This window comes from Mobula birostris, chromosome 2, assembly GCF_030028105.1.
Source record: "Mobula birostris isolate sMobBir1 chromosome 2, sMobBir1.hap1, whole genome shotgun sequence".
NCBI classification, from domain to species: Eukaryota; Metazoa; Chordata; class Chondrichthyes; order Myliobatiformes; family Myliobatidae; genus Mobula; species Mobula birostris.
The window spans coordinates 216,510,838-216,534,630 of record NC_092371.1 but is presented as its reverse complement, the minus strand read 5'-3'; the positions used below and the strand labels follow the sequence as shown (position 1 = coordinate 216,534,630).

General features: G+C 42.5%; 1 protein-coding gene across 1 annotated transcript in view; it reads left to right on the top strand.

Annotated features, from left to right (window-relative positions):
* LOC140194063 (macoilin-like) overlaps positions 1–23,793 on the top strand; it is a 136,173-nt gene that overhangs the window by 15,157 nt on the left and 97,223 nt on the right. The window contains exon 2 of the mRNA XM_072251448.1: positions 13,250–13,330. Coding sequence (XP_072107549.1) covers positions 13,302–13,330 — 29 coding nt within the window. The 5' untranslated portion in view covers positions 13,250–13,301. The remainder of the gene's footprint in view (positions 1–13,249; positions 13,331–23,793) is intronic.

The window sequence follows — 23,793 nt, the reverse complement described above, 5'->3', positions numbered from 1 at the left end:
CAGCCACCGCCTTATGACAGAAAGTTTGCTAGGTCTGCATAGGAAGTAGGGTGGCGGGGAGTGGTTTAAACTAAAGTTGAAGGGGATGGGAACCTGTGTGTCAGAACAGATAGTGGGGTTTGGGAAACAAACGTTAAGACCTCAGACAAAGTCAGGAATCTAAAGGTTGAGTATGGTATGACTGATGTTTTAAGCTGCGCATATTTCAATGCAAGAAGTACTGTAGGAAAAGCAAGTGAGCTCAGGGCATGGATCAACACCTGGAATTATGACATTGTAGCCAACAGTGAGACTTGGTTGCAGGAAGGGCAGGACTGGCAGCTGAATATTCCAGGGTTCCATTGTTTTAGATGCAACAGAGCAGGAGGGATTAATGGAAGAGAGGTGGCGTAACTGGTCAGGGAAAATGTCATGGTAGTGCTCAGTCAGTCCGGACTGGAGGACTCGTCTAGTGACACATCATGGGTGGAAATCCCATAAACCACAAACCCTAGCTTGCCCCTGTGGTGCCCCAACGCAGAACATCCTCCACCTGGCCCAATCATGCCCTCTCAGCAAGATCTGAGATGGCTTTGCCACAGTCGATGCAGCCACAAGCTGGAGGAGTGGCTTGACAAGAGGCAATTAGGAACGTGAAGAGAAAAACAGCGGCCATAATAAACAACAACATGCATTTAAAGCAGTGATTCCCAAGGGGGGGGCGGCATTATGGGAAATAGAAGCTGATGGGAGGGTTGTTCAAGATTCCTGGGGGGGTGGTGTTCAAAACTCCTGGGGGGGTGCGGTAGGTGGCACCCTAACTTGAGGCACGAGACCTGACCAACCAATAGTAGAGCAACAACTTCCAAAACAGAGTATGGGGCACTGGAACAGAGGAAGAGCCGTTGGTCTGCTGGTGGTAGGTACTCGTCATCACAATGCATCTGAAACTCAGCAATCACATCCGACCTTACCAATCAACCAGACATTATTGGGGATGCATAAATTAGCAACCAGGATGCCCATCAGTTCCCCTTGATTCACGGCACAGAACGAGTTCATGCAATTTAACAGTTGATAGGTCAAGTACACCCTATCAACTTTACAGATCTATGAAAAACGGGTCATGCAACAATACAGCGCTGGCCAGAAGCAAACGGTGAAAAAAAGCCAATCAGTGAACCTGCCAACCCCAAGGATCCCTCTTGAGGTGTTCAAAGTGATCTTGGCTTCATACGTGCAGTTAAGAGCCATCTTTGAGACCTTATGTGCTAACTGAAATAGTATAAACTGGGATAGTCAATTGTGCTAACTGGAATAGTATAAAGGTAGCTTGCCGAACACCAGCTCTATTCCGATTAACATTCAGATTCTAATCTGAATCCTTGTCAACATAATTTTCACTGTTATGATCATCTTCATCTTCGTCTTACCGTTCCCTTGTGTGCCAGCACCATCGTTGCATCTGTATCAACTCATTGCCCTTGTCAACATTGGATAGACATTTCCAGTTTGTGTTCGTTTTTTATTTTAACTTAGCCCCGTTAGTGATAGATAAATACGTACGGCGTGATCTCTGAGTCTGAAGGCGGTGAAGCTTTGAATTCTAATCCTGCTAAGAGATAGAAACTACAGAAAGTGCATCAATAGGACGTTACATATCTGGAGTACGGTTTTATTTCATTCTCATCAGAACAGCGACACCCCGTGCGTTTTATTTGTATTACTGTACCGCCCAATGAAGCCATGAAACCATCAAGATTGCAGGAACACTTCCGTAAAAGACACCGTGAAAAGGCTACTTATGTTATTACTCAATTCCAGAAGATGAAAGAAGCATCTGAAAAGTGTCGCACAATCGAGTCATTTGCCAAGAAACCTAAAGATGACCTTGATAATTATCTCATTGCTTCTTATAACAGCAAAGTGTGGAAAAAAAGATTAATAGTGCCTGCTGTATCAGAAGTGCTCACTGCTGTTCTCAAAATTTTAAAACCAATTCCACTGAGAAATAACTCTGTAGCTCATCGTCTTGACGAAACGAGTGAAGACACTGAGCATCAACTATGCACAAAGCTACAAAAAGACAGAATTTGGGATACAACTGGATGAGTCAACTGTGTGAGACAATGAGGCATTGCTAATGGCATATGTATGGCTTATCAAAAATTTTGTAAAAAGTTAAAACAAATGTCAACAGAGAATCAATCTATGATGAGCTCAAATGTATATTGAGGATAAAAGTATTCTGATTAGGAACATGATTTCTTGTGCAACAAATGGAACATCATATATGACAGGCAGCCATGCTGGTTTAGTGGCATTTATGAAAAAAGAAATTCCAAGTCTGTTTCCAATCTATTGTGTAATTCATCGTCAACCTCTCATAGCCAAAAACCCCTGCCAGTGTCTTCTTTCAAACATGACTCTTGTAATATCTGCTATCAATAAAATTAAAGCTTTTCCATTAAATTAGGGGTCCCCAAACTTTTTTGCACCGAGGACCGGTCTAATATTGACAATATTCTTGTGGACCGGCTGACACGGCGGGGAGGGGGGGGGCGCGGTGTTCACGTAGGGTTAAACTCACCTCAGTCTTTTACAGTTAGGGTTGCCAACTTTCTCACTCCCAAATAAGGGACAAAAGTAGCAGTCAAATACGGGACAATTTACCCCAGGAAGGACTACAATGACCATGAAGCCTTGCGCAGGCACCTGTGTGTGCATGCGTGACATGCTCATGTGATGTGTGCATGCGCGTACGTGCCGATTTTTCCCCACAAAATTGGTTTTGCCTTCATCTTCCCGATTATACTGTACATACATTATTTCTACTTTATCTAGGCTGTGTATTTATCATATCATTCCTGCTTTTACTATATGTTAGTGTTATTTATTTTCGGTTTTATGTGTTATTTGGTATGATTTGTTAGGTTATTTTTTGGGTCTGGGAACGCTCAAAAATTTTTCCCATAAAAATTAATGGTAATTGCTTCTTCGCTTCACGCCATTTTGGCACGAAAGGTTTCATAGGAATGCTGTACCTTAGGGGGGGAAATATGGGACAAGGGCGGTCCCGTATGGGACAAACCAATTTAGCTCAATATACAGGATGTCCCGGCAAATACGGGACAGTTGATAACCCTATGTTCAAGTTCAACAGTGCATGACAGGGAATGAGGAAAGGTGCAGCTGACTCATATCGTTTCCTCACGGCCCAGTAGTACATGCTTTGCGGCCCGGTGGGTAGGGACCGCTGATCTATATCAATGATCTGGGTGATAATATGGTTAACTAGATCAGCAATTTGGTGGAGACCCCAAGATTGGTGGTATAGTGGACAGCGAGAAAAGACTACTAGAGCTTGCAGTGGGATCTGGACCAGCTGGAAAAGATGTGCTGAAAACTGGCAGATGGAATTTAATACTGACAAGTGCGAGGTGTTGAACTTTGTAAGGTCTTTCAGAGAGAATGGTAAGGCTGTAGAAGAAAGGATCTAGGAATACAGGTCCATAATTCATTGAAAATGGCGTCACAGGTGGATAGGGTTCTAGAGAAAGCTTTTGACACATTGCCCTTCATAAATCAATGTATTAAGTACAGTAGATGGAATGTTTATGTTGATGTTGTATAAGACGTTGGTGTGACCTAATCTGGAAAATTGTGTGCAGTTTTAGTCAACTACCTACAGGAAAGATGTAAGTATGTTTGAAAGAGCACAGAGAAAATTTACAAGGATGTTGCTGAGACTGGAGAAACTGAGTTATAATGAAAGATTGAATGGGTTAGGACTGTATTCCTTAGAACGTAGAAGATTGAGAGGAGATTTGATAGAGGTATACAAAATTATGAGGGATATAGATAGGGTAAGTGCAAGCAGGTTTTTTCACTTAATTGGGTTGGGACTACTAGACATCCTGGGTTAAGGGTGAAAGGAGAAAAGTTTAAGGGGAACATGAGGGGAAACCTCTTCACTCAGATTGTTGTGAGAGTGTGGAATGAGCTGCTAGCACAAGCGATGGATGTGATCTTGATTTCAACATTTAAGAGAAGTTTGGATAGGTACATAGATGATTGGAGTATGGAGGACTTTGGTCCTGGTGCAGTTTGATGGGAGTAGGCAGTTCAGATGATTCGGCAGACTAGATGTATTGCCAGCAGTCCTGGCACAAAAATGTATTGTAAAACACTTTCTGCCATAAAGAAAATAACTTCATGTATAATTTAAGACATAATTTTGCAGACTGAAGAAATTCATTCAATTTGTAGTTGAAAATACATAGTGAATCATAGTGAATACATAGTGTTGAAAGATTTGTTTTACAGGTTCTTCTGCCCCACAGTATAATTAGTGATTTTTTAGCCTATAGTATTACAGAACTGAAATATCCTCATTCATCTCTTTTGTTTGTGGTGCATGATTCCACTTAACACATATTGTTTAAATTTCTGTTAATGATGCCACGCGAAGCTATTCAGGCAAACATGACTGACACTGCCAACCTCTTTCGAAAGCAATTTAACTACTCCAAGATAATTTGTGCTCACATCTATTATAGCAATGCCAAGAAATTAACAGCTGTAGTCGTACGTATTGGTATTACATAACAGGGAGTGAACTTTATTCATTATCGTGGCACATCATTTTGAAACATGCTGGAGTGGAAGTTTTGATAGGAGAGCTGAAATTATCACTGTAGATAAATGATCCCACCCCCTTATCAGATGTATTTTCCATGCACAGCCTGTGTTTTGCTTTACTGAAGCTCTAACTCATTCCGATGTGCAAAGTAAGTATCTTTCCCTTCACTTGGTCCTGCTCAATACTCACCTTGTTCTCACTGGTTATTTAAGGAGGTCATTAATGCCTCCATCAAGGCATCGATGGAGTGGACAGCCAGTGTCTTTTTGCCCAAGGCGGAAATGGCTAATATGAAAGGGTGTAAATTTAGGGTGATTGTAGTAAAGTGTGTGTGTGTGGGGGGGGGGGTGGGATGCCAGATGTAAGTATTTTACACTGGGAGTGGTGGGGTGCATGGAACATTATGCCAGGATGGTGGCAGGGGCAGATACATTGGAGACATTTTGGAGATTCTTAGATAGGCAAATGGATGAAAGAAAAATGAGGGCTAAATGGGAGGCAACCGTTACATTGATTTTGAAGTCCGTTATAAGGTCAGCACAACATCGGGGGCTAAAGGGCCTGACCTGTGCTGTACTGTTCTGTGTTCTATCTCTCAGCACATTACTTTTAGCTTCCTTACCTTCATCTACAAGTCTCTTCATTGCCTCATCACACATTAATGTTGCAAACTCCTCCAGGCCCATTTCGTTCTTTGGGCTGCACATCTTCAGTTGAAGTTTCAAGATTCACGATCCTTCATTGGTCCTCAGTACATGAGTATAAAGGAGAATGAAGTGATTGTTACTCCGGATCCCACGCAGCAGGAAAAAAAGCACAATAAGCAAAATAAACAGAATAAAAAAAAACAAAAACACACAACAAATATAAACACAATCCTTTGTAAAGCTGCCGCTGCTACTGTGCGATCAAGAATCACCGGAGGGGAAGGCCCCAAATCCTCGGTTTTGCCTATTGCCTGTTGTTGGGGCTGGGGTCGAAACGCTTGGCAGAGATGGTGCTCAGTGCTTGGTGTCAGAGAGCTGGTCGGAGGCTCGGAGTTCTCGGATGGACTCGGAGTCGGACTGTGGTCGGATGCTTCCAGGATGCTGCATCGGCAAGTTTGCGGCGCAGGAGGTTCACCGTCTGCGTGAGATGATGGGACTTTTGAGAGACTTTGAGACTTTTTACCGTGCCCATGGTCTGTTCTTTATCAAATTATGGTATTGTTTTGCATTGTTGTAACTATATATTATAATTATGTTGTTTTTGTCAGTTTTTCAGTGGGTTTGTCTTGTGTTTCTGTGATATCATTCTGGAGAAACATTTTATCATTTCTTAATGCATGCATTACTAAATGATAATAAAAGAGGACTGCGTGTCCTCATAATCTAATCTAATCTAATGTACAAGTGACTGTTTTATCTATATAGAGAGGGTGACTGTATGTACATAAAGTGCTGCTCGGTGATGTGTATGTAGTGGTGTAATGTTGGCACAGGAGCAAGCAGAGCCTTTTGAATAGCCCCTCTCCACCAGGAGAAACTTCCATATTTCTTTGTGACACAGAATGAGGTCATTTCAGCCCAGTGAGATTATGCCAGTGCACAGAGCCATCCCACTGCACATAAATTTCCCGGTAACTATTCTCCATATATTCCCTTCAAATCCTCCGAGATTCTAGCTTTTACCTACACAACAGGGGCAACTTGAACTGGTCTATTAACTGACTTGTCTTTGAGATGCCGGAAGAAAGCAGATCACCCAGAGGTGGTCACAGGCAAATTCCAGAGAACACCGGTGATAGGGATAGAATCCAAGTTCAATTTCAGGTTATCGTTGTTCATTTGTACACGTACCGTATACTGCCAAACGAAAAAATGTGCACAACACTGTACATATAATTCACATACATAACACATAAAGTAATATTGCCACAAATAAAATAACAAATAATAGGGTGCATAAATGATACAAGACCATAAGATATAGGAACAAAATTAGGCCATTTGACCCATCCAGACTGCTCCACCATTTCATCATGGCTGATCCAATTTTCCACTCATCCCCAGTCTCCTGCCTTCTCCCCGTGTCCCTTCATGCCCTAACCAATCAAGAGTCTACCAACTTCTGTCTTATCATAAAGATTTGGCCTCCACAGCTGCCTGTGGCAAAGAATTCCACAGATTCACTATTCTCTGGCTAAAGAAATTCCTCCTTATCTCTGTTCTAAAAGGACACCCCTCTATTCTGAGGCTGTGTCCTCTGGGTCTAGACATTCCCACCACAGGAAACATCCTCTCAGCATCCACTCTATCAAGGCCTTTCACCATTGAATAGGTTTCAATAAGGTCATCCCTCATTTTCTGAATTCTAGTGAATACTGGCCCAGAGCCATCAGCCACTCTTCATATGACAAGCCATTCATTCCTGGGATCATTTTCAGGACCCTCCTTCCCAGCACTGAGGTCAGACTAACTGGCCTATAGTTTCCTTTCTTCTGCCTCCTCTCTCTCTTCTTGAAGAGTGGAATGACATTTGCAATTTTCCGGTCTTCTGGAGGTAATATTGAGGGACCAGGTGAGATTGTCCATTATGTGCACTCCCAGAAGCTTAGTGCTACTGTCTCTCCACAGAGCAGCCATGTATGTGCAGTGAGGAGTGGCCAGCTACACCTTCTTGAAGTCCACTATCGTCTCTTCAGTCTTGTGCATTTTGTGCTTGCACCATTCCACCAGCCCCTCATGGCTGTTGATGAGGCCAGCCACTGTTGTGTCAAAGTGAACTTGATGATTCAGTTTGAACTGGATATAGCAATGCAGCATGTGTTGGCTGCAGGCTGAACATGCAGCCCTATAGGGAGCACTGGTGCTTGGCATGATGGAGCTAGAGGTGTTTCTGCCAACACGGACTGTTTGTGTCCTTTCTGTCAGGAGGTCCACCATCCAGTTACACAGAGAGATGTTGAGATCCTACGAGGACAGTTTATCCACCAACTTCTGAATGAAGATCCGGAGATCCAAGTTACTGGAGCTCTGAGGCAGCAGCTCTAATAGGCGATATTGATGATACAACCATACCCATTAAAAAGATCATCTTTAGAATGAACTGAGCACTTATGGAGATGGTTGGAGCAAAAATTGATGGAGAAACTTAGCAGGTTGAGCAGCATCACCAGGGGAAAGGGGTTTTGGTTTGAAACCTTGCACTGGGACTGGGAATTCCCTTCCCACAGATACTGAGGTCCTCCAGCAGTTTGTCATCTTTTGCTCCAGATTCAAGGATCTGCACTCTCTTATGTCTCCATGGCTATGGCTGGAATAAGTTTGGTAGCCAAGTTTGAACCTACAAATCTCTACTTTCTTAAGATGCACACATTTACTGACTGCATAGGAATCATTCAGAAATTACAATTCGGAAGGATACTGGTTGTCTATCATGTACGATAAGGACAGTGAACCTGTGCGAGAGGGTTTTTAAAGTGGAAAAGCCATTGCACTGGGGCAGTTCCACTCTCTTGACTTCACAAGTCTTTATCCGGTGGTACAAACAAGCGCCACAAACTGGGGTCTTCCTTGTTTGCAGTGGAATACCATGACATCTCCTGTGCTTTGCCATGCACTTTGCTCTCCAGGGAGTGTTGCAGTACCGCCTTCCTGGCTGTCGGATCTCACTGTTGACCTCACCCACAGGAGTTGACTTCACATGTTAGGACAGGCATGTCCCTTGCTCACTGGGTAGGAGGCTGCCGGCTACCCTTGCCTGGTTTAGCCCATTTCCCGAAGTGGTGTATGGGTGTGCTGCTGTCGCATGCTATTTGGAGCCACAGATGAGGACTGAGTACCTGGTGGCCAGTGGGGATCAAGAGTGAGTGAGCTGCCTCGGAATAGTCATGGCAAGCCTCCCCAGCAGAGGTCCTGCGCCCACCACCCCTCCCACTCCCTGGACACCTCATACTCCACTAAGGATACTTAAACTTAAATTGTAAAAGATACAGCTGTTCTTTGATCATGTCACTTTTTTTTCCTAGTTAAAAGCTAAATCCTGTATTTTTCAGGTAAGTAGAATGGCTTGTTTGAAACTGATTACATTTTGGACAAAATACATGTGGCTCCGGCACCACCTATTGATGGGACTGAAACATCAAAACAAAAGAATTGCAGATGCTGCAAATCCAAAATCAAAGCAGAAAATGTTAGAAATACTCAGAAAATCAGGTGGCATCTATAGGAAGAGATAATCATCATTATTGTGCTGTGTCATAAGACGTAGATGATCATGGTCTCATGACCAAGATTTTTCTCGGCAAATTTTTCTGCAGAAGTGCTTTGCCATCACTTTCGTTTGGGCAGTGTCTTTACAAGACAAGTGACCCCAGCCATTGTCAATACTTTTCAGAGATTGTCTCCCTGGTGTCAGTGGTTGCATAACCAGGACGTGATAAGCACCAGTTGCTCACATGACCATCCACCACCTGCTCCCACGGCTTCACGTGACTTCACTCCACCACCCTGTGCGAAAAGAAACAAAGTTAATTTTGAAACGCTAACTGTCCCACTCTTTCCATAGATATTACTTGACCTGCTACGTATTTCCAGCATTTTCTGTTTATATGAATGGACTATTGATTATTCAACCCATGATAACTGTTCTATAAAGGTCCATATCTCTCAATATAATATGTACTGATTACAGAGAGCCTAACAATGTAAAGCCATATTTACACTTCTTTTAAGTACTACTGAACTCAAGCAAAGGCACCTTCCTGTAATTCAAATTTAGTGCCACTTCAACCAGGATGAGTGGTTCTGTAACTTTCATAAATTAATGAACAAGAACTTGGGAGGTAGAATATATCGAAAGAAAGTTGAGTAATGATATCTTGCCTCAATAAAATGGATGCCCAGTGAAAATACATCTTGTATGCTGTGTATGAGCTTGGTCTTGTTACAAATCTCATTTGCCCATATTGGGATCTTCTGTGCATTGATAGTTTAAGTGTTTTGTTGAAACGGTTCTTAAATGCAGTAATTGTATCTGATTTCACCAACTCCTCTGGTAACATGCTTCTGATATCATGTATTCTCTGTGTGGACAATTTACCCAATCAGATCCCCTAAGTGGAATGGAATTAGTGCAGGAAAGTGATGCTGAGGTAAAAAGACATACCATAGTCCAAAGGTGTACCGGTTAGTAGGTTAATTGGTCGTTGTAAATTGTCCTATGATTAGGCTAGTATTGACTAGACGGGTTGCTTGGCAGTGTGGCTCGTTGGGCTGGAAGAGCCTGTTCCGCTCGGTATCTCTAAATAAATAAATAAACGATCAGCTATCATCTTGTTGAGTGGCAGAGCAATCATGATGGCCTGAATGGCCTCTCTGATTACTGATTTTTGTGTTCTTACGTCTGTTTTCTCTCATTGTTACTACAACACTCTATGATCAGCTACAGAGTTTTCATCCTGCTAATTCCACTGGATATTACACATCAGTGTAGTGAGTATATTACACAATACAGCACTAATACAGGAAATTATTCCCATGCTCTTCCAAGAACTCTACCTATGCAAATTTCTTTTGGTTCTTTTTTCATGAGACAATATTATAGAAACAGTTTGGTGCGGAAGGGGGGCATCTTGCTCTCTAAGAATAATGCCAGTTCTCAGTAAACCAATCTATTCGTTCCCATTTCTGGTCTCTTTTCCCCTTACCATGCAAATTATTTTCAACTGATGAAAATAAAAAAAAAATCAGATGCCAGAAAACTACAATAAAAGCAGGAACGCTGGAAGAATTCAGCAGATTGGGCAGCAAATGTGACAGAACATCAAGGTGCTTGGATAGAAGCGTGAACTGGTTCTCTTTTCACTGATACTGCCTGATGAGCTGCTGAGTTTATCCAACAGTTTTTTTTTAAATTCAGATTTTCAGAACATACATTTTTTAGTTGATTTTTATATAATCTGCTTTAAATGAAAGATATTTAGGTTGCTTACAATATCAAATTCAGTGCATGACAAACTGTGGAAAAGGATGGAACTTTTTACTAGATAGTAAGCAAAGACCGAAAGGCCGGGCAGACAAGAGGAAGTTAAGAGAAGATACAGTTAAGAGCAGAGAAATATATATCTTCTCAAAAACACAAGAGATTCTGCAGATGCTGAAAATCCTTGAGCAACTCACACAAAATACTCGAAGAGCACAACAAGTCAGGCAGCATCTATGGAGGGAAATAAACAGTCTGACTGAGACCCTTCATCAGGACTCGTGCGTGTTTCTTGATGGAGAACGGGAAAAAGAAGCCACAGCTGTCAGAGGATAGATGGAGACAGAGACCTAGGTGTGGGCATTTGGTTATGTGTAACTGCATGTAAAAGCTTCGAAATGAGAAAAATTCTATGTTTTATCTAATCTTACAGATCCAGAGAGCAGGCTGGTTTTTGAAATATGAAGATTAGAGAAAGAAAATAAGAAACAGGATAAGAACATGTTGGCTCAGATAAAGTTATAATACTAGAATAGATCGCATGAACTAGAGAGCCTCACATCCAGAATTCCAACCCTTCTATCAATCTAGACTTAAACCTGTTCAGTATGTTTTCACTCATTGTGCTCTAACATGCCTTTAGATATTTTAGTGCACTCAGTCGCCAGTTTATCCGGTACACCTGTACACCTGCTTGTTAATGTGAATATCTAATTAAGCAGCCAATCATGTGGCAGCAACTCAATGCGGATAAGGTCAAGAGTTCAGCTGTTGTTCAGTCCAAACTTCAGAATCAGAATCACGTGGAAGAAATGTAAACTTTGACTGTGGAGTGATAGTTGGTGCCAGACCGTCGGGTTTGAGTGTCTCGGATACTGCTGATCTCCTGCGATTTTCAGACACAACAGAATCCAGAGTTTACAGAGAATGATGTGAAAAACAAACAAAAAAGTATCCAGGGATTTGCAGTTCTGAGTGCGAAAACTTCTTGTTAACGACAGAGGTCAAAGACGAATGGTTCTAGCGGACAGGAAGGTGATAGTAACACAAAATACCATGCATTGCAACAGTGGCGTGCAGAAGAGCATCTCCGAACACAGCACGACGAACCTTAAAGCGGATGCAGTAGAAAACCGCGAACATGCACTCAGTGGCCACTGTATAGATAGAGGAGGTACCTAATAAAGTGGCCTCTGAGCGTAAGCATACTCTGCGATACTTTAAAGTCCAAATTACTTTGGTTACCTAATACAAAGTATTATATTACACGTCTGGGCCAATTCCATTTGAACAATCCCCATACCGATTTCGGTATTTTCTTTTAATTGCAATTCGACATTGTAGTTAAGAGAGATCGATCACATATCAACACACGATAATTTCCACTGCTCCGTTTGATGGCGCCCAGTATTCAATCTCGAAATGCAAACACCCTCACAGCCAGCGGATGAAACGGTACATGCCCCGAGCTCATCCTAAAAACCAGAAGAGCACATATGGTCTCATTGTTTAACAGTCACCAGTGATTGCATCTATAATATGGGACTTCGCCTCTACTGTTCTTAATGCTTGTTTATTTTCCCTTTTCCACAAGCGAGCATGAGCCTTGGCTGATTTGGGTTTTAACTGTTCCCAAATACTGACAATATAATGTTATAGCATCTTTTGCACCAATATCTGGAGCTTGGACATAGCTTAAATCCACACACACACACACACACACACACACACACATATACACACACACGCCAGACTGGGGTAAATTGGGTGTGTGTGTGTCGTGGGGGGGGGGGGAGCCCGCGTGTACGTCGGGGGCATCGGGGCGGGTTTAAGCATCTAAATCTTTGTATCTGAATCCCCTGGCGAGGTTATGTTTTCGCGGCTTGTGGCGCGATATTTATTTACAAACGTGGCCAGCGCACCAGTGGACCTAGTGGGAGACAGACGGGAGGATGCGAGGTTGCAAAGGCAGCAGTTTGGCAGCAGCCGGCGTCTGTGCGAGCTAAGGTAAGGGCTGGGAGCGCAGCTCTTTGTGTTCCGCGCTGCCCCGGGTTTATTGTTAAAACATCAGCAGCTTCCACGCCGGCTTCACATCCAGTCGCCAAAGCAGCAAGAGAAACTGTCCCTCTCACTGCAGGCGAATGAGTGTTGAAGGGTTTAAAACATGATTTTATATGCAAATAAATGAAAATATAAATCTGTGCCTTCTCCTTGAATTGGACTTGTTCACAGAACTTCTCTTCACCTGCTTAATAGAGATCATTCAGCAAGCGGCGTCTTTCCGTTCAGACACATCTTCCTTCAAACACCTCTCCCTCTTTGTCTGATTCATTTAGGCGGCCGTTTGGGATGTCTCATGTCGTCTCTGATAACATTAAGACATCAGACTGTCTCTTCCATTTAGCTACACGTAGGTTGCGACTAAGGGTCACCGGCTGGTCCATGGGTCCAGTAAACATTAGGTCCACACCAGAGTCTCGAACCTCTTCCTGGATGAGCGGATGGGTCTGGGCTTCACAGCCAGATCTCTACGAAATGCGGAGATTAGGATGTAGGTTGCGAAACGTTAACACTTTCGTTCCGGCACTGCTATATTTTCATCAAAACGATTATCCTCTTCGAGAGGGGCCGTCAGTAACATTGCTCATTCTTACATAATTCTAGATTTTCTGTCCAGGGAGTATGAGCGGTCGATTAACCAGCTGCGTGACGGAGAATGAGTTGGTGCACGGAAGAGATGGGAAGGTAGGAATAAATGCGAGGAACAAAGAGGACATATGATCTATCAATGCCATTTGGATAAGTAAAGTTTCCCTCCAGTTTGGAGACATGTCCAATGCTGGATTCACGTGCAAGAAATCATATAAATTCCATTAATCATATAGGTTGTGATATCATATCTGAGTTTTACATTGAGATAGCTATATTTTGAACACGTGATATTGATAATTACACAACAGGACATATTTGCAATGCTAACGTACTAGTTGTCAGGGAAACAGTAAACCAGTAATTGGGAGAAATCGTTTAATGTCATTATGTACGGGCTTTTATTAGGATGTTTCTAACAAAATCGCATCCTAATTATCTCTCCTTGGTTGAAAAGTATAGTACAAATCCAATATGAAAATTAGAATTTTGTACAAACAGTGTAATTAGAGCTTAATTAAGTTATTTATAATATTTAATGACCTAGCAGAAGTCTAGAAAGATTAATATTGACATTAATGTTTGTCATAAGTGAGTAATGATTTTGTATATTTGCTCAGCAGGATCTTCTAAGACAGGGAAGATGCATGTGTACAGTAAAGTGATTTACAACCAATGAAATACTTCTGAAATGTTTTATTGGCAATAGTGACATAAATGAGTAATGAATGAGTTTTAGAGGCCATGGTTCAGAATGAGTGACAGGAGATCTGGATCTGGATCTCCTGTCTGGAAATGGAGATCTCTGCCTGGAAATGTCCCTTAGATTCTATTTTCACCAGAAATCAAAACATCTCCAACATTACTTGCAAAAGTGTTAACCTCTGAAATTTCCTTTCTAAATCTCTTTTCTCCCGTATTCCTCTCTCTCCTCTAAGTCACTATTTTGAACCCGCCTCTACAGCTGTGAATTTTATTTTCCAAACTCATATTTTCTTCTGTGCTCAACTACCTTGAGTTGTTTTGCTACACTGAAGATGCCATATTGATAGAAGTTTAGTTGCAGAACAATGAACACATGTTCGTGTAAAATGCTATTAAATATGCACATATTATTTTACTTGTTTTCTGTAAGATGACACATTGTTTTAAAAGATTAGGGTTCTCAGCAAAAGAGTTGACAGAATTTATTGCAATATAGCCCTTTGAGCCTCGCCTCCTAGCAACCCCTGATTTAACCCGGGCCTAGTCACAGGACCATTTACAATGACCAATTAACCTACCAACCGGTATGTCTTTAGACTGTGGGAGCACTAGGAGGAAACCCACGTGGTTACTGGGAGAATGTAGAAACACTTTACAGACAGTGGTGAGAATTGAACCTGGGTCTCTGGTACTGTAAAGCGTTGTGCTAACCACTGCCACCCCATGCTGTGCTACGTCAGCTTTACCTGCCTAATAATTAACTTGCTTTCACTGTGGCTTCAACTCCTGGACTGATACCAGTCATTAACATCTGTGTAAAATCAATGTTTATGGTAAGTGATGTTTGATAATTAATGATAATTATTCATATAGACCGCTAATCAAATGTACACCATTTAAAAAATAGCATAAAAATAATATCAAGATGTTTCATTCAGTAAGATCTCTATATTATTCTTCATTGAAATGCCTTAGTTCACCATTATACTGGTCCACAATCAAAGATGCTTTATTAGCAGTGAGATATGGAACCAGGCATAACACTCCTTATTTTTATTACCATCTGTTGCAATAATTGATCCATTATTTCATACTTCAGATCCCCTGAAAGTTGGATATCATTCCTTTGGGCTTGGCTTTTGGCTGGGGCAGCAAGTGGGTTTTAGAGGCAAACTTAGTACAGGATCTTTGCCTGCCTAAAGATAATTATCATGACTTACACCAGGAATACACTTCTTGGTGGATGCCTTGGAAACAATTTTGTGACAATTGCATGGCTGCACAGCAGTTTCTTAACCATGGACCAAACATAAATGCTTTTTTCTGAGCCATGTCTTCATCTGCAAGTAAATGAGCTCACACTGGAATAATATATTTACTCTTGGTTAGATTACTTTGCACAAGTTTATTCTTGTAATGATCTTTATACCATATAATTAAATGAAGATCCCTTTTAATAAGATGTACTGATGCATAACTAGATTAACTATTTGGCTTTTTATTCATTTCCAGAGAAAAGAAAATTAATTTAGGGCACTACGACAGCGTAGCGGTTAGTGTGACACTAGTACAGCTTGGGGCGCCAGATTTCAGGGTCAATTCCAGTGTCCTCTGTAGGGAGATTTCTACCTTCTTCCTGTATACACGTGGGTTGCCTCTGGGCACTCTGGTATCCTCCCACAGTCCAGTAAGTAGGTTAATTGTTCATTGTAAATTGCCCTGTGAATAGGCTAGGTGCGAATTGGTCGGTTCCTGGGTGGTGTGGCTCATTGGGCCAGAAAAGTCTGTTCCACTCTGTATTTCTAAATAAAAAATAAATATGTATGCTAAGCTTTAAAATATCTTGAAGTTGTTTTCCATTAAGTTGTCACCATAGCAGAATGAGAAGAATAGAAAGCAGTCTTAGGGTGGCACGGTAGCGTAGTGATGAGTGCAATTGCTATACAGTACCAGCGATCACTGAAAGACTTTGATTCCTGCCGCTGATTGAAAGGAGTGTGTAGATTCTCCCCGTGTCCACGTGAGTTTTCCTCTGGTGTTCCAGTTTCCCTCCATATTCTAAACTTGTACGTTTAGGGTTAGTGAGTTACACCTGCTACACTTGTGGGCTGTCCCCAGCACTTCGCAAACAACGATGCAAAAGACGCCTTTCACTGTATGTTTCGATGTACATGCCAAGGGCAGGTCGTGCCTTACAAGCCTGATTGAATTCTTTGAGGATGTAAGAAAACACATTGATGAAGGTAGAGCAGTGAATGTAGTGTATATGGATTTCAGTACGGTATTTGCTAAGGTTCCCCATGCAAAGCTCATTCAGGAAGTAAAGAGGCATGGGACCCAAGGAGACCTTGCTTTGTGAATCCAGAATTGGCTTGCCCACCGAAGGCAAAGGATGGTTGTAGATGGTTCATATTCTGCATGGAGATCAGTGACCAGTGGTGTGCCTCAGGGATCTGTTCTGGGACCCCTTCTCTTCATGATTTTTATTAATGACCTTGATGAAGAAGTAGAAGGGTGAATTAGTAAGTCTGCTGATGACACAAACGTTGGTGTACATTGTGGATAGTCTGGAGGGTTGTCAGAGATTACAGCGGGACATCAAGTGGCAGATGGAGTTCAACCCAGATAAGTGTGAAGTGGTTCATTTTGGCAGGTCAAATTTGAAGACAGGATACAGTATTAATGGTAAGACTCTTGGCAATGTGGAGGATCAGAGAGATCTTGGGGTTTGTGTTCATAGGACACTCAAAGCTGCTGCGCAGGTTGACAGTTTTGCTAAGAAGGTGTATAGTGTGTTGGCACTCATCAACCTTTGGACTGAGTTCCACAGCCATGAGGTAATGTTACAGCTATATAGGACCTTGGTTAGACCCCACTTGGAGTACTGTGTTCAGTTCTGGTCACCTCACTACAAGAAGGAGTGCAGAGGAGATTTACAAGTTAAAGTTATGGGGAAATGAATCTTATGAGATGCATTAAATACTTGCTTAATGATTTTACTTCATTTGTGCTTCTGCTAATTTATAACATTTATGATTTATATCTTCTAAAACCTCCTTCTTACAATAAAATAGTGCATTGTAGCAAATAATTCCTGTCAATCACATTGGATAGAAGGGATTTTATCTGGGAAACATCCATATCATATCTATTTACTCAAACAATATGTGTTAAAGTGTATTCACAGTGGCCCAAAATTCAACATCCACTTGGTACAAAACTCAAAGAAAATTCCTAATTAAAATTTAGTATGGTGGGGAGTTGCCTTATGCCATGTGCTGTGCAGTCAGATCTCAGGCATCCAGCTGATACCACACAGCTGAAGGAGCAGTCAAGAGTTTCTCACGATCAGAACATCTGGAGGTTAAAATGTGTATGTGTTATGATGTGTGCTGGCAATATTGGTACCCAAGTGTAGAGGAAAGACAGACTCTTGGTATAAAAACAGTGATGAGAGTTTATTCATTACAATTCCAAAAGAATATCAGTGGGTCGGCCGAGCGACACTGTGAGAAATAATATTCTCAAAACTACACCCAGCAATTAGTCCTGATCAGGTATCCACTTAAATAATATTAGTAACATGAAATCCCTGAATATATCAAAATAAACTTAACAAGCTTAAACAGAAGGCAGCAGGAGATTGAAATACAAAGAGTGAGTTGCTTGAGAAAAAACGCAAGGAACTTTAAATGCTTAATGACTATTATTGAACACAATAACCCAATTCAGGTGCTCAAAAACCTCAGAGCCCAATGCTCTCTGGCGCCATGCACAGGCCTGAGGAACTCATTACAAGACCCTCCTTCCCTATGGCTGGCACCTGACGGCCAGGGAGACCTAAAAATTCGAGATCCAGAAGATTTGAGAGTACTGGGGAACTCGAGAGGGACAGAGACTTGGGAATGCCGAGAGGCAGCGAGACTTGGGAATGCCGAGAGGCAGAGAGTCTTGGGAACTCCGAGAGGCAGAGAGACTTGGGAACGCCGAGAGGCAGAGAGACTTGGCAATGCCAAGAGGCAGAGCAATTTGCGAGCCCGGAGAGACTGTGAGACCAGGGAACCTCGAGCGAGACCAGGAAACCTTGAGGGGAACCTTGAGCAGGGCCCTGAGAAGGAGAGTTGGGAGTCCTCAAGACGGGGAGAACATAGAAAACACTTTGGAAACATTGAAAAGCTCTTGGGAAGATTGGCAATCTTGAGAAAGTTGAATGCATAGGCTGGGACGCTTAAGCCAGGGCATCTAAGCCCAAAAAAAGCCTGGAGACTCTGAGACTCGAAACCTAGGAAGGATCCTGCTCACAGTGTTTAAGGCTGATTTATACTTGTGCATCAAATGGACGCCATACCCTACGCAAGTGGCCTACGCGCGTTTTGAGCATTTATACTTGTGCATTGGTGTGTCTGCATCGCTCTGCAATTCAGGAACGTCACATATGCGCACACACCTGCCTGTGCAAGGCTTCATGGTCATGGTAGTCTTTCTCGGGGTAAACAAGTTTAAAGCGAGCGCCTTTTTTCGTAAAAGCGAAATGTGTCCTCCATAATTTCGGAGGTCTGTAAAGCTTTATGGAAAGCATTGCAGCCAGAGTTCCTTCCCTGCCCTTCAGTCGGCCAATGGGAAGCTATTGCAGCGTAGGAGGAAATGCGATGCTACCAAGCGGACCAGTCACAGTTGTTGTGGTCTGCATTGCCGCGATGCGTAGTTACATTTTGGAAGAGGTGCGTGTCAGGCTATGGTGTAGGGATCCACGTAGGCTCTGCGTAGGGTTCACGGCGACGCCGTACCTATGGCATCGATTTGACGCAGAAGTATGAATCAGCCTTTATTCTTACAAAATTTACGTTATTGACTTAAATACTGATTTGTTATGCAGAACTGAGTCACAGAAACACCAAGCTGGGGACCTGGGTTCTTGTGACATGAAAAGCTCAGAACGTAGACCAGAGGAACTCAGAACATAGATTAGAGGAGCTCAGAACATACACTCAGAACAGTCTCCAGACATGCACTGAGAATAGAGGGCATCCTCGCCTCCAGCCAGCTGATGCCAAAACACTGATGTTCAACCTCTGCTGGATCTTTCTGTCACAATGTGCACTGGTAATATCAGAACCCAAAGACAGACTCCTGATGTAGAAACAGCAATGAGAGTTGCTGCAGCAATGAGAGCAACGCTGCAGTTAAAATAAGAGTCCTTGTCGCCTCTATAACGTTTTGCTAATGGCAAGGTTGCAGGACATGTCCGGCAGGCCAGACTATATATAGAATAAAAGGAAAAACTGTAAGTCAAAATGATGACAAGCAGAAATGGCTAGTTCTGATACAGAAATACAAGAGATTCTGTAGATACTGGAAATCCAGAGCAACACACAGAAAATGCCGGAGGAACTCAGCAGCCCAGGCAGCATCTATGGAAAAAAGTACAGTCGATGTTTCAGGCCGAGATCCTTCATCAGGATGGGAAAGGAAGGGAGGAAGAAGCCAGAATAGGGTGATGGGGTGGGGGGAGGGGGAGAATAAGGAGTACAAGCTGGAAGGTGATAGGTGCAGCTAGATGGGTGGGGAAGGCATGATGAAGTAAAAAGCAGGGATGTGATAGGTGGAAAAGGTAAAGGTGTGGAGAAGACAGGATCTAATAGGAGAAGAGAGTGGGCCTTTGGATAAAAGGAATTAGGAGGAGTACAAGGGGAAAGTGCTAGGCATGTGAAGAGAAGAGGTGAGAGGGGACCAAAGTGGGGAATTGAAGAAGAGGGAAGGGGGGGAGGGAAAATTACCAGAAGTTGGAGAAACAAATATTCATGTTTTCAGGTTGGAGGTTACCCAGACAGAATATGAGGTGTTTCTCCTCCCACCTGAGGGTGGCCTCATTGTGGTAGTAGAGGAGGCCAAGGACTGACATGTTGGAATGGGAATGGGGATTGGAATTAAGATGGTTGGCTACCGGGAAATCCTGCTTTTTGTGAATGGAGCAAAGTGGTTCCCCCAATCTACAGTGGGTCCCGCCCGTGTAGAGGAGGTCCCATTGGGACCACTGGACACAATAGACAACTCCAGCTGATTTGCAGGTGAAGTGTTGCCTCACCTGGAAGGACTGTTTGGGGCTATGAATGGAGGTGAATGGGCAGATGTCGCACTTTTTCTGCTGGTAACGATAAGTGCCAGGAGTGGAGAAGGACAAATGGACAAGGGAATCACAGAAGGAGTAATCCTTGCGGAAGGTGGCGAATGCTGGGTGGGGTGCTAAAGATGTGTTTGATGACCTTTCATTGAAGATCATCTGATACAGGCGAGAGGGAGTTAGCTGAAGTTGGAGAATTTGAAAGGCAGTTGACAGAAAGATGAGAGCAGGAGTGGGCTGTGGAAGGCCCCAGTTACTGTTTAACCAACATTTTTCCTCCCTTTTTTTAGTTCTAATGAAGTGTTCCTGAACTGAAACATAAATCGTTCCCGTTCCACAGATGCTGCTGATTGTTTCCAGCATTTTTTTATACATTAACTGTGAAAATATTCTCTGCTGCTGTGTAGTTAGATATTTCCTACATGATTTCTTCTGGTGCAGAGCTAGGAGCTCATAACATCTTCATCCACCTACCTGTAAACTCAATGTGTCAATTTAGCCATGATCGACTGCTTAAATAATCTATTTGCAGTTGTAGTATTTCCTGAAAATAGTAGGAAATTTCAGATACACTTAGGATGCTCAGAAGTAAGATATGTGCCAGACTGAAGCAGATTCATTTTACAAAGTAACAGTTGATATACTCTGAATAGTGTCTTCGAAGATCTATTAGGTAACATACAAAAACTACAAGCCTACTTAAAAAAAAGTGTAAAACGCTTCACACTGCACCTTCCTGTCACTTTTCTACTTATTCCTATTGTACCATCATGAACATCTTCAAAGGTCGATGGGTGGTATTCATCGTGAGGGACCAAACCACCCAACACATGCCCTTTTCTCATTATTACCATCAGAGAGGAGGTGCTGGAGCCTTAAGATGCACACTCAATGTTTTAGGAATAGATTCTTCCCCCCTGCCATCGGGTTTCTGAGTGAACTCCCTCACTATTATTTTCAAACAAGAGAAAATCTGCAGATGCTGGAAACCCGAAGCAACACACACAACATGCTGGAGGAACTCAGCAGGCCAGGCAGCATCTCAATGGAAAGGAGTACAGTCGATGTTTCGAGCCAAGACCCTTCACTGGGTTTCAGCTCCAAACATCGACTGTACCCGTTTTCATAGATGCTGCCTGACATGCTGAGTTCCTCCAGCACTCGTGTGTGTTGTTCGCTATTATTTTGCTCGCTTTTTGCTTATTTGATTTTTTTAATATATTTCTTATCATAATTTATAGTATATTTTATGTATTGCACCGTACTGCTGGCACAAAACAACAAATTTCATGACATATATCAGTAATAAGAAACCTGATTCTGCAAAACCAATAATCTCAGACCCTCAGAGTATTTTCTTCCCCAGGCTGATAACTCTGTAGTAACAGAAGAAACCAGAGCAGGAAAAGGCTACTCACTTCGCCATTCAATATGATCATGGCCAATCCAGTCTTTACTTCAATATCACTTTCCCACTCTCTCCCCTGTGATTCCATTGTACTTTAAATGTTTGTCATTAGCTTTCTGGAATATGCTTAATCACTCTTACACCCCACCCCCAGCTCAGTCAGATCCTGTATTTTAAGCAAGGCCCTACTTTCCATTTCACAATTATCACTGACGTAAATATCTGAATATAAATCTAACAGAAAATATACACTTCAAAGTTCAAAAAATACATTTATTATCGAAGTATGTATACTATGGGGGGTGATTGATAAGTTTGTGGCCTAAGGTAGAAGGAGTCAATTTTAGAAAACTTAGCACATTTATTTTTCAACATAGTCCCCTCCTATATTTACACACAGTGCAACGGTCGTGGAGCATACGGGTCTTGAACCCCCAGAAAGTGTCCACAGCAGGGGTGGTTGATAAGTTTGTGGCCTAATGTAGAGGGAGATGAGCTATTAACTTCAAACTTCCTGCATTATCACTCAAAGAGTGCATGTAATGAGAGCGTCTTGGACCTCCAGGTGGTCCACAGCAGAGGTGATTGATAAGTTCGTGGTCTAAGGTAGAAGGAGATGAGTTATACAGCTCTTGTTACATGCACGTGCAGTTCAACTCTTTGAGTGAAAATGCAGAAAGTTTGAAGTTAATAACTCATCTCCTTCTACCGTAGGCCACAAACTTATCAACCACCCCTGCTGTGGACCACTTCTGGAGGTCCAAGACTCTGACTTCTACAAAGAAGGGATCCGTATGCTCCACGACTGCTGGACTGAGTGTGTAAATGTAGGAAAAATAAATGTGCCTAGGTTTTCTAAAATTGACTCCTTCTACCTTAGACCATGAACTTATCAATCACCCCTCGTCTATACGACCATAGAACCATAGAAACTACAGCACAGAAACAGGCCTTTTGGCCCTTCTTGGCTGTGCTGAACCATTTTCCACCTAGTTCCACTGACCTGCACACGGACCATATCCCTCCAAACACCTCCCATCCATGTATCTGTCCAATTTATTCTTAAATGTTAAAAAAGAACTTGCATTTACCACCTCATCTGGCAGCTCACTCCATACTCCCACCACTCTCTGTGTGAAAAGCCCCCCCTAATGTTCCCTTTAAACTTTTCCCCCCTCACCCTTAACCCATGTCCTCTGGTTTTTTCTCCCCTTGCCTCAGTGGAAAAAGCCTGCTTGCATTCACTCTATCTATACCCATCATAATTTTATATACCTCTATCAAATCTCCCCTCATTCTTCTATGCTCCAGGGAATAAAGTCCTAACCTATTCAACCTTTCTCTGTAACTGAGTTTCTCAAGTCCCGGCCACATCCTTGTAAACCTTCTCTGCACTCTTTCAACCTTATTAATATCCTTCCTGTAATTTGGTGACCAAAACTGAAAACAATACTCCAGATTCGGCCTCACCAATGCCTTATACAACCTCATCATAACATTCCAGCTCTTATACTCAATACTTTGATTAATAAAGGCCAATGTACCAAAATCTCTCTTTACGACCCTATCTACCGGTGACGCTACTTTTAGGGAATTTTGTATCTGTATTCCCAGATCCCTCTGTTCCACTGCACTCCTCAGTGCCTTACCATTAACCCTGTATATTCTACCTTGGTTTGTCCTTCCAACGTGCAATACCTCACACTTGTCAGTATTAAACTCCATCTGCCATTTTTCAGCCCATTTTTCCAGCTGGTCCAAGTCCCTCTGCAGGCTCTGAAAACCTTCCTCACTGTCTACTACACCTCCAATCTTTGTATCATCAGCAAATTTGCTGATCCAATTTACCACATTATCATCTAGATCATTGATATAGATGACAAATAACAATGGACCCAGCACTGATCCCTGTGGCACACCACTAGTCACAGGCCTCCACTCGGAGAAGCAATTTTCTACTACCACTCTTTGGCTTCTTCCATTGAGCCAATGTCTAATCCAATTTACCACCTCTCCATGTATACCTAGCGACTGAATTTTCCTAACTAACCTCCCATGCGGGACCTTGTCAAAGGCCTTACTGAAGTCCATGTAGACAATATCCACTGCCTTCCCTTCATCCACTTTCCTGGTAACCTCCTCGAAAAAATCCAATAGGTTGGTCAAACATGACCTACCACGCACAAAGCCATGTTGACTCTCCCTAATAAGTCCCTGTCTATCCAAATGCTTGTAGATTCTGTCTCTTAGTACTCCTTCCAATAACTTACCTACTACCGACGTTAAACTTACTGGCCTATAATTTCCCGGATTACTTTTCGATCC